General features: G+C 38.2%; 1 protein-coding gene across 1 annotated transcript in view; it reads left to right on the top strand.

Annotated features, from left to right (window-relative positions):
- VPS41 (VPS41 subunit of HOPS complex) overlaps positions 1–12,318 on the top strand; it is a 172,707-nt gene that overhangs the window by 7,384 nt on the left and 153,005 nt on the right. Inside the window, exon 2 of the mRNA XM_041774307.1 lies at positions 3,221–3,259. Coding sequence (XP_041630241.1) covers positions 3,221–3,259 — 39 coding nt within the window. The remainder of the gene's footprint in view (positions 1–3,220; positions 3,260–12,318) is intronic.

Consider the following 12,318-nt stretch of genomic DNA (forward strand, 5'->3'; position numbering starts at 1 on the left):
ACAGGAATATCACACAAATAGATACGCATCGCACAAATAGATCCTCTAGCCTTGGCCCACATCCAACATTGGGATCTCTCACACCCTGTCTTCCATTAAGTTTAGCTGTGTCACACAATCTGTTGGGAAGGAGAGAAGGTGGCAGTGCAGCGTTGAGTGTCTCAAGTCTATCCTCAGCCAGGCTATCAGCCAGGCTGATTTCCTGGGGCCTGATCTCTGCTCTGTTTCTTCATCCTGCAGATGTTGGAGCTGGCCTTCCTCAGGCTCCGGCCTCTGTTTCTCCCCTAGATTCTGTACCCCTCCCCTCTCCCTCCCCCAACAATGTGTATAGATTCAAGAGGTCTCATGTCAAGGCACAAGGATTGTTAGGTTTGGGTAAGTGATTGAGTTTAAGGGATTGGTTTGCAAAAGAAAGGTAAGGTGGAGCAGTTGTTGAGGTTAACCTTCTCCTGTTGCCCATATTTTTGTCCAGCTCCACATTTGCATTACTCTGCAACCTTTAGCTCATTAGTTTTGCTTCAAACAACACAGTTTTTTAAAATTTTGTGGTAAAATATACATAGTATTTACCACTTTAACCATTTTTAAGTGTATGATTAGTGGCATTGAGTACATTTGCATTGCTGTACAGCCATTACTACCATCCATCTCTAGAACTTTTCGTCATCACAGACTGGAACTCCATACCCATTAACACCAACCCCCCATCGCCTCTTCTCTACTCTGTTCTACTTGCCACCTCATATAAGTGGAATTGAACGGTACATATCTGGTTTATTTCACCTAGAGAACAGCACAGTTTTGTGACTTATGTTTTCAGATTTGGAGTTCTTTAAAAGTTAGAGTGTGAAGTTAAAAACAGTTTTGAAAACCACTGACTCTTTCTGAATTGTAACCTTTCTCACCGTTCAGCCTAGCTTCTTGGATCCTTCTCTGGGACATTGACCTCCTGTCTTCTGGTTTGCCCCTGGTCTCTAGAGTATTCAGTACAGGGGCTTGGATGAAGATAAGAAATAGCAGGCAGGATGATTCTTGAAGTCACTCACACATTGCTTTGGTGGGGTTGTGGACAAAAGTGTGGCTTTTTTTTCTTTTTTTTTTTTTGAAGCCACAGCTACCTTTGGGAGGTCTGTGCTGGTGCTGGGGGTCAGTTCGAGACTGTACTGGAGCAAATGTTCTCATTGATACCAGTGGCCTCAGGAAGTTTCTCTGAGAGCCTGGTTTTCCCTGAAGACTCAGTTTCTGAGAGCTACACGCCTCGTGGTGTCAGATTCTGGCACTGCATGCTTTTTGGTTCAGAGCAGGAGTATAATTTGATTTTTGAGTTTTTGGTTGAAATTGCTGGGTGGGGACTTAAATGCTTTTGTTTTAACGAAGAACATAAATGAGAGATTTGCCCTTTTACCCCATGTGCCTTTTTGAATGGATTTCAAATCAGAAAAAAAATTTCCTTAGGCTTAATGGAATTTTTCTGAATTCTGAATCCAGTGTCCTTTTAGAGTTCAGAGTTCTTGGGTTGGGGAATAGGTATCCAGGTGCAGGTCATTGTCATGGTGGTCATAGCCTTGTTTTGCTAACGTTAGTAACTTAATATTCAGGAATAGACAGGGGTAGAAAGAGTGTCAGAAGTCATGAAGTTTAGCCTTTGAGCCTGGATGTTCTTACCTCAAGGGTCATTAGGAAATTCTGAGATGCTAGGTGCAAAGCATTTAGCATTGTGCAGATATATATAATAGATGTTCAGTAAAGATGTCAGAAAAGTGACTGTTAATAATAAATGGAGTGTGTCCAGAAGAGAAGGATCAGGATGGTAAGTGGACGAGAACCAGGATCTGGGGATGGTTAGCACAGAGAAAAACAATTTAGAAGGGCAGGCATGATACGTGTCATTAACTCTCTGGAGAACTGTCAAGTAGTAGAAGAATTGGATTTTTTATGTATCTTATTGGTGCTCAGTACAAAAAGTTACTGCAGAGGGATTGTAGCTCCAAAGCGATAAGAATTTTCTAATGTAGAAGAACTTGAAAACTAAATAGGCTGCATTGAGATTTAGAGGAGACTCATGTTCATTGTGGGTAATGATACAACTGCAGTAAAATTCTTAATTACAAGTCACATTCGTCCCCATTTTACAGATGGCCTTTCAGAGCAGAAACGTATTATCCACAAGGCTGCTCCACAGGCATCCTGCCACTACCAACTTCTTCCATGATTGAAATTAAAATGTTTTCAAATGCCAGATTTGTGTATATCCTGCTATACAACCTGCCCTGAGTAATATCTGCATCTAACTTTCTTTAAAATGTTTATTTTTTTTCTTGAAAAATATTAGTTATATCTAAAATGTCCTTGCCCCATTTTTTTGATCTTTCTTTATCTCATGGATTGTTGTAAAATGCTTACATTCAGTGTCAGCATATTAGTTGTAACCTTTTATTGCTATTGATATCTATAAGTACGTTAAGTAAATCTTCATTTTGCTGACCTCTTTGAGGATGCGTGGCATCAGCAGATTCTCTCTTTCAGTGGACAGGTGAGAGATTAGCAGGATCAAGTCAATTTTTCCCTTTTTGCTTTGTTTTCTCCAGAGCAGCAAGATTCATTGTCTAGCAAGAGGGAAACTGTGTTAAATGGCAGAATTTGTCTTCCAGTTAATGGTTTAAAGAGTAGATGTAAATTATAGAGCTTGTTTGCTCTTGTCTGATAGGTACCACTCTAGGGGAATTCTTTTGTAAAAAGCTGTTTAAGCAAGACATTCGCTTTGACTTCACCAGATTCATAGCATAATAATTAATAGCACAAGGGCTTTTCAGTATAAAAATTGGCATAGAGATACCTTGAGGATGGCAGTTTCCTCTTCCCTTTCAAGATTAGTAAGGCTGCTTTGCCAGATCCATTTGCATTTTTAGCGAAGGAAAGAGCCTTCTGTGTACTCATGTGACAGCTCCTGGGGCTGTTCATCAGCCTGCTGACCACTCGAGGGAGGTCAGCAGGAGCCACAGGTCTGAGTGACCCCAGAGTAACCATCTCAGTCCTGCTAGATGTGGGAAGTTGTGGAGGCTTGTGAGAGTCACACCATGTGGAGTCCTTTCTACCGTAGTTGTAGATTTCTTCCCAGAAACGGCAGGTGGGTGGTGGTGGTGGGGATGCGATGACTCTTCTCCCTTATTTTATTCTCGTGTCATCTTATCTGACCATTTTCCCCCTCTGTGCTTTGTAGGAAACCGAGTCTCTCGAAGAATCTACAGATGAGTCTGAGGTAAGGTGGCGGTGGTACAGGAGCCTGAGGATTTCTTGCTCACCATGTTATCTTGAGCTTGTTCTACTTTGTTAAGTGCGACACGTGCTGGGGGCTGGGGTAGTAAAGTAGGGCCGCAGCTGATTGGACCTTGGGGCAGAACATGCCCATTGTCTTTAAAAATATTAAATGGGTGACGGGCACTGAGGTGGACACTTGACGGGATGAGCACTGGGTGTTTTTCTGTATGTTGGTAGGTTGAACACCAATAAAAGTTAATTAAAAAAAAAAATATTAAATGGATTGACTTAAATAAACAGGAAAAGGAACACTTTCTCCTGATCGTGAAGAGTGGTTTAACCTGAGGTGTGTTGGTAGTGGGAAATTTGATGCAAAGTTTTGCAGATTAATATTGATACTTTAAAAAAATCTGTATTTTAGGGGCCTGTGAGTGGCTCAGTTGGTTAAGCATCCGACTCTTGATTTTGGCTCAGGTCATGATCTCAGGGTTGTGAGATCAAGCCCTATGCTGGGCTCTGCACTGGGTGCGGAGTCTGCTTAAGATTCTCTCCCTCCCTCTCTCTGCTCCTTCCACCCCCACTCTCAGGCAGTCTCTCTCTCTCTATCTCTCTCTCAAAGATAAATAAATAAATACATTTTAAAACAAGCAATGTAGGTTCTGCAATATTCTTTTCTCATTCGTTCAATGAATATGACATGCTTATTGCTGTAATTCCTGAGTCATTCAAATTATAGTTCTTCTCATAAAATAAAAAGGAAAGTACCTACATGTAAAACTGTTAAGGAGCTAAATTGTGTTAAAGGTTGTATTTTAAGGAGAATAAAGTAATATTTAAGTGTGGGCTTTTAAAAAAATTATATTTTTATTTTTATTTTTTTAAGATTTTATTTGTTCATGAGAGACACAGAGAGGCAGAGACATAGGCAGGGGGAGAAGCATGCTCTCCGTGGGGAGCCTGATGCAAGACTTGATCCTGGGATCATGGGATCCTGGGATCATGACCTAAGCCAAAGACAGATGCTTAACCACTGAGCCACCCAGGTGCCCCCCCAAAATTTTCTTTTCAAGTCTGTGCATAAAAGTTTAAGCATAACACATATTAATGAACTTAACCAATTTTATGGATGGATTACTAATAATTATTATATTATATCCTATAACTATTTCTTTTAGCTTAGAGGAATGAAAAATATCTATGATAACCTGCTGGAAATTCACACCAATGTGACTGTAGCTAGTATAGTCTGTAAATATAGATTGCTTTGTATATAATTTTATATGGATTTTGTTTGCTTTTTCAGGGAAAAGATGGGCTTAAACATTTTATTTTTATTTTATTTTATTTTCGGTTTTTATTTTAATTTTTGACAGTTTTTATTTATTTATTTTTAAAAAATTTTTTATAATAAATTTATTTCTTATTGGTGTTCAATTTGCCAACATACAGAATAACACCCAGTGCTCATCCTGCCAAGTGCCCCCCTCAGTGCCCGTCACCCCTTTTAATCTAGAGAACATCTTATATATTATGCTGTTATACATTTGCAGTTTGGCTGTAGAGGCATGGTTCCTAATATTTGTACTACTAAGGATCTCTGATACTCTCTTTGGGGCTCCTGATAAGGCTTTACAGAGTTTGCTTATAGGTATGGTATAATACTTGTTGGTTTTTAATAAAATACTGAAAAGCAGTTTAGGTTACCAGTTTCATTTTTGGAGACCTCTGGTTGCCATGTTCTCAAGACTCACTGGTATAGAATTCTGCAGTGTTAGAGTCCTGTCCAAGAATTTCATTTCAGAAGTGAGGAGGATGTTGGCAGCCTCCTAAATAAATCTTTTATTTAGTATCCTTCAGATACTAAACATATCCACAAGGAGAGCAAACAACACACACACACACACACACACACACAAACAACTGATGCCTCCAACATAATCAGGAAACAGGGTATGCTGTAAACTTCAGTATAACTGGAGAAATACATATCCAAAACCAGCAGAGCCAGCTGTGGATGGAGTCTGGAGCTGAGTCCAATGGAGGCCAGTTGGAGATAAACAGAGTGTAGCTGAACCCCAGCGGGGGTGATGTACACATGAAAATCACTCCCTGGAGGGAGAGGGTCCCACCCTGAGTGGGCCGGTCCTGAGAACAGGTCTGACACCCGCTGGATCCCAGTGCTGGGTGTTGAGGAATTTAAATGGCGCTGTGTGGGACTAGGGGGACAGTGTTAGGTTAAGGCAGCTCTTGGAGAGAAGTGGGCATGTCCCTTGGAAGCTTGGTGGTGATATTAAAGGAAAAGGGGTGGGGACTAAGGGTACCTATAAACAGTAGAAAATCAGGATACTAACCTACTCTCCTCTCCCCAGTACCAAAAAAATAGTGCTCCTTATTAAAGAAAATGCACTTTGATTACCAGTGTAACTAAGAGACCTAATAAACCATTCAAATATCTCATTCCCTCCATAGCAACATGTATTGTTGCTGTCCTGGCAATCTAAGACTTGTAAAAGTGAACTGAAATGGCAGGGAGCATCCATACCCCCCCCCCCTCCAAAAAATATCTATGTATCTATATAACTATATTAAGAAAATCAAATGAGAGTCAAAAGTGTTCAGCCAAAACAAGCAGTAGAATAACACTCCATCATGTCTTTAAACAAGCATTTGCAGATATGCAAAACTATCTTAAACCAGAAACTTTAAAACTCAGAATAGAAATGGACAAAAACTAGGAAAGAAGGGAATAAGGTTGAACACTCAGCAAAGAAGTGGAAGGAAAGGTCATTCCATTAAAGTTGAAGAAACCAAGACCTAAAAGGTAACCTGTCTAATGTCATATAGCTGGTGCAGGGGAGAAATGAGTTTAAACTCAGATCTGGGCTCTTTCTATCATTTTTACCTTCTAGCTCCGGTGTCTTCTACATCTGCCGGGACTGAGGGACTACCGAGTCAGGCCTTGGATTCATTTCTCAGCTATACTTTGTACCTGCTGTGTGGTCTTGGGCATAGCACTCAGCTCATCTTTTTCCTCAGTCCCCTCATGTGGTTCCTGTGTGTTGCCGTGAGGATTAGATATGATTGCCGTTTGTGAAGCACCTTGTATGGTGCCTAGCTGTGAAGTATGTGTTCAGAAGAACTTCATTCCCATTTTGAAGCTCTAAGCTCTTGTCAATCCTTAGGAACAATTGCTGTGGTATGGGTGGTGGCATGGTGCTACAAGGGCGCAGAATAGTGGATGATCAATAGGGAATGGCTTCTTCATTTGGAGTCTTTAAGAGTTAAATATGGAAGATGAGTCTAGGCAGAGGCTGGGCAGGTCTTTGGGGAGATACTGAGTGTTGAAAGCACTTGCATGTTCAGCCAGTCAGCTGTGAGGCAACTCCGTGTGGCTAGAAGGTGGAGGAAGTTAGGGAAATGAGGCTGGACACGGAAACTAGGGTGAAGTTGTAGAGCTGCCAATATGTCAAACCAGACAGTCTGGGCTTGATCTGTTGGAAACTGGGGAGCCAGCCAAAGCCTGATTGTAGGGGATGAGGATAGGGGTCAGTGTGACAGATGAACTGGAAGGAGAGACCTGTGGCAGGAAGTTCTATTAGTATAAGCCCCAGAAGAGGTAATAGGGATGTATGGGTGTGAGTTAGGCAGGAGCAGAAGACAAAGTGGAAATGTTTTTCAAGTTCAGTCAAGAGCAAATGTGGTATAGTATGTGGGAGACAACTCGGTGAGGAGTCAAGAAGGTTCCAAAGCATCTAGCTCAGCTGTGTTGTAAGAAATAGAGAAAACTCCATTGTTAAGCAGTTGAAGGAAAAAGATGTTTTAAACCTGGAGTTAATAACTTACATTCATTTTTTTTTTTTTCTCTGAAGTGGTACTTTTCTCATCCATTGGTGACTCCAAAACTTAAAATGGTTTTGTTCAGGCTGAAACAAATAATATTCTTTCATATTAAATATGTTTGTAAAAAAAAAAAGTAAGTGAGCACGCTAATATCTGGGTTTTTATTTTTAAAACCCTCCAAGTTACTGCTTTAGAGGAAGGTTATGAGCTCTCTTGGAGCAAAGATGGTGTAAGTGGAATGAGCAGTGTTCAGAATCTATTTTGATGATGAAGATTATTACAAAAACACATTTAGTGTAGGACATAGCAGTTGGCACTCTGGTAAGATCTTTGGATATATTCACTAGCCCAAGTTTTAGCCATGATTATTGCTTCTATTTTATAGATGAAGAAACACTTACAGGGTTTAGGTAACTGCCCAGGGTCACCTGCTGGTAAATGGATTTGAATCCTGCAGTCTGGCTCTGAATCCTTGCATTGTACTCTGTAGTTACACTGATTCTGACTTCCCTGTGACCTCTCAAATCTTATTCTAGCTCTTCCTCTGGTACCTTTGTAGAATTGGACATGATTTAAAAAAAAAAAAAATCTCCCTTGGAACTCCTGCCTGTGTATAAAATGATATTTTGGGTGATGTTACAGATTTTGGCTTATTCAACTAGTAGGAAAACATCAATGTCAGAATCTCTGAACTTTGTCTCCTCTGGGAGATAGAGAATTGGCTTGCTAATTTATACATAACATTAATAATTATAGAAACTCATGTTTTATCATAAAATAATGTTACTTATTTAGAAAAGAATTATAAACATTTATAAAATATTTATAAAGTAAATGTTAGTTGTTAAGTTGTATCCCTGTCAAAAAGCACACCCATCTTTGTGTGCTGAAATTTAGCTGCAAGAGTGTTCATTGTAACTTTGTTTATAATATAAAAATTTGGCTAACTATCCAGAAAGGAATTTTAATGCCTTTATAATTGATAAAAGCATTTTACAAAAATATCATTTAGATCACAGGCTGGCAAGCTTTTTCTGTGAAGGTCTAGATTGTAAATATTTAAAGCTTTGCAGACAAAAAGACAGTATTGAGGATATTATATGGGTATGTAACCATCTAAAAATGTAAAAACCTGCTTGAAAGCTGTATAAAAACAGGCATCTAGCTAGATGGGCTGGTTGTAGTTTACTGTACCTGATTCTGAGAATAATCCATTTTTTTTCCACTCCAAAATCCACATGAAAGCATAGAAAAAAAGACCACAGGACCATGGTATCCCTGGGTCATGTGATTCTTATTTTATTTACTATCATTATCTGCCATCATTTTCAAAGTTTTTAAAATGCATTACTTAGCAAAACAATACAATTTTTTTTTTAACAAGACATTAATCTTTATACATATTCTTGTAGTTTTCTTGTGTCAAATTCTTGTAGTTTTCTGTGTGTAACAGAACTTTTGGGTTGCAAAGTAATGGGATTCAAAATGAAACTACATGTCCTTCCTTCCTTACCTCAAACTCAAATGAGAGAGTTAGGGAAAAGGTTTGGTTTATTCTTCTTTTCATCTCATCCAAGATTTTACATAAAAATTGTTTTTGACTGTAGTATACATTTTTTTTCTTAAGATGTTTTTTTAAACATTTAAATTTTGAGATAAGTGTAGAATCACATGCAGTTGTAAGAAGTAACAGACTTTCTATACCCTTCATCCAGTTCCCAAAGGCTAACATCTTGCATAATTCTCGTGCAACATCATCTCCAGGAAGTCAATATTGATAACCCAGAGACCTGATGCAGATTTCACAATCCAGAGACCTGATTCATTTGTGCATATGTGTGTCCATGTGTTGGCTCTGTGCTTTTCTGTCACATGTGAAGAGTGATGTGACCATGACTGCCATCAAAATGCAGAACTGTTCACCACTAAGTTCTTTTGTATCATCACAGCCAGTCCCTCTCCAGCTCACTCCTGGCACCACCATCTCTTCTCTCTCACCGTAATTTTGTCATATCAAACACGTTATATGAACCAAACCATACAATATGTAATTTTGTCAAATTGACTTTTTCCACTCTGCCAATTTGTCTTTTAATTGGTGTGTTAGATCATTCACGTTTGAGGTAATTACTGACATTAGGGCTTAGGTCTGCCATTTTTTGTTTTTCTATTTCTCTGCTTTTCATTTCTCTTGTTTCTCATTCCATTCTGAGTGAAGTTTTTTTTTAAAGTTCTATCTTTAAAGTTATTGATTGATTGATTTTAATGTATTACTTTGTATGGTTTCTTAATGTTGCTCTAAGTATTAAAATATGCATATGTAACATGTCAGTCTACTGGTATCCATGATATTTTACCACTTCTGGTCAAGTATAAAAGCCTTACTTCCATTTATGTTCCTCTGTTTTTCCCACTTTTTTTTTTTAACTCATGAGAGACACACAGAGAGAGGGGCAGAGACACAGGCAGGGGAAGAAGCAGGCTCCCTTTGGGGAGCCTGATGTAGGACTCCATCCAGAACCCTGGGATCACTGAGCCAAAGGCAGACACTCAACCACTGAGCAGCCACCCAGATGCCCCTATTGTTCTCACTTTTTAAGCACAGTTATCTAAATATTTACATTCATTGAGCACCACAGCAGACTTGGTATTAAACTCTTTGCTTCAACTATCAAATATTAAAAACTCATAATTATATTTACCCCTATTTTCACCTATTCCTATGTTCATTTTAATGTTCTAAGCTTTCTGTTATCTTCTGTTTTTTGGTACTTTCTGTTTAGAAACTGCTTCTTCAGCCATTCTTTAGGGGTAAGTTTGCAAGCTGCAAATTCTCTTGTGTTTCTTTATCTGAGAATGTCTTTATTTCCCATTCATTTTTGAGGGATATTTTCACTAAATATAGTATTTGTGTTTGACAGTTCTTTTCTTTCAGAGCTTGAAAAATGCTCTGCCACTTTCCTCTGGCCTCTGTCATTTCAGTTGACATATGTGTTTCACTGATGCTTCCCCATAAGTACTGTGTCCTGTTTCTCTGGCTGCTTTCAAGATTTTTTTGGTGGTGGTGCCTTAGTTTCCAGTAGTTCAGTTTGATTAAGGTGTGTCTCTTGGTGTGGATTTCTTTAATTTATCTTAGCTGGAATTTGCTCAGCTTCTTAAATCTGTAGGGTTATGTCCTTCACCAAATTTGGAAAGTTTTCAGTATTATTTCCTTAATTACTTTTTCAGTTCCACACTCTTTTCTCCTTCTGGGAGTTGAGTAATTTGAATGTTAGTCCTTTTGTTATTGTTCCACAGGTCCCTAAGACTCCGTTCATGTTTTTCAGTCAGTTTTCTGTCTTGTTCAAATTGGGTAAATTCTGTGGATTTGTTCTCAAGTTCATTGGTTATGTTCTCTCTCATATCCACTTTACTGTTTAGCTCATCCACTAAATTATTTCTTTTGGTTATTTTACTTGCCAGTTGTAAAGTTTACATGTTTTGTTTTGTTTCTTAACTTCTGTTTAGTTGCTGAGATATCCTAGTATTTCTTTTGTCTCAAGAGAATTTAGTAATTGTTTGTTGAAGCACTTTTATGATGCTGGTTTAAAATCCTTACCAGATAATTCTAACATCTGATTCATTTCATATAAAGTGTATTTTAACGAAGACAGTATTTAAATCATGAAGAATCATTGATTTAATTTTTTTCAGGTCCATTTACTATGTGCCATGTGTTGTGCTGAGTGCTTTGCATGGATTATTTCATTTAATATGAACCAATCCTAACAGGTACTGTAGTAGGCAGGAGAGGTTGGCTATGCTGCAATAATAAACAGTTCCGAAACTCTTAACAGTTTAACACAACACATTTATTTCTGAGTAGAATCAGTGGTGCAGGGAGAGGAAACTGTGGCATCAGCAATAGAGAAATGTCATCATTTTACATAGGGTCTTTACTGTTAATAGACCAGACACAATGCACTGTGGAGTAGCTTGGCCATAGAGCTGGAAACTGAAGCAGCTCTGCTTTGTGGAGAGATGTATTTTCCTAAACCTGGCTTTCTTCAGACAGGTTCTTGGTGTATTATTTATTTAAAAGCATATTCCACCTTTTCTTCAAAGAGTTTAGTGTGCTATACAAAGAAATTTGCAGTAGAAGCATCAAATTGTTAGCCTAACATTTCAAGATAAAAGTTGCACAGCAAAGAGAAAAATGACAAGGGAAACCATCAAGCTAAGGAGGGGTGGCAAGGAGAGAAAAGAGCACCTGATGAAACATATATAGTAAAGTGGGTCGGCTTTGTACCATGTGAGGGTTCTAGCCATGCAACTCTGTAGCTAAACTAAAGCTTATTCTGCCTGTGGTATGTTCCTTTGAGGTGAAGACTGCATGGAAATAACCTTACCCTGGACCTGGGCTTGGGCCTGGCCTTGGGCCTGGCCTATAGTAACAGAGAGTTAATTAATTAATTAGCGTCATCACTGTCTTTATTTTTGCTACCATTATTAATAAACGTGCCTCCTAAAGAGATGCCTGTTTGAATCTGGCTCAGTTCTTGCAGATACTATGATCAGAATGTCTTGAATATGTTAGATATATTAATTTTAATAAACCAAGTGGATTGACAAATAGCTCAACCTATTTAAAAGAAACCTACATGCAATTTTATGTGAATGAGAAATTAGTATTAAAATGCAGCTTCTAGATGCGTCAGCCACCAGGATTATTCTTTTTCAATTTTGTTCAAATGAAAACCAGTCATTGTGAGAAATCAGGAGATAGCTTTTTTAAATCAGAAAATGCATCACACAAAAATAATTTATTTATCTTACCTCATGGGTAGGACATTGTGAATCATTTATTGAAACTTAAATTGATTCTTTACATGTATTAATTTTAATAAACAAATTTAGAGCAACTAGTAACTAAGATGGTAATGTACCTTGTTATGAGATTGATTGCTGAGAAAAATGGAGCATGGGGTTATAATACATTCTTTCAAATAGCCTTTGGATCAAAAATTTGCTCTTTCATTTAATGAGCTATTAATATTAACAGGTTTTGCTGATTATTGCATCACTCAGGCATGGATAAACATTCCCTCTGAAGCATATATTATAAAAATTATATGTTTGGAAACTTAGTAGAAACCTGCCAGATGCAAATTCAGATTTGTGAACCTGTATTTCTATCATTTGTTAGAGATTGAAAAGATGAACATGACTCTGGTTTGATAC

This window comes from Vulpes lagopus, chromosome 11 (assembly GCF_018345385.1).
Source record: "Vulpes lagopus strain Blue_001 chromosome 11, ASM1834538v1, whole genome shotgun sequence".
NCBI lineage: Eukaryota > Metazoa > Chordata > Mammalia > Carnivora > Canidae > Vulpes > Vulpes lagopus.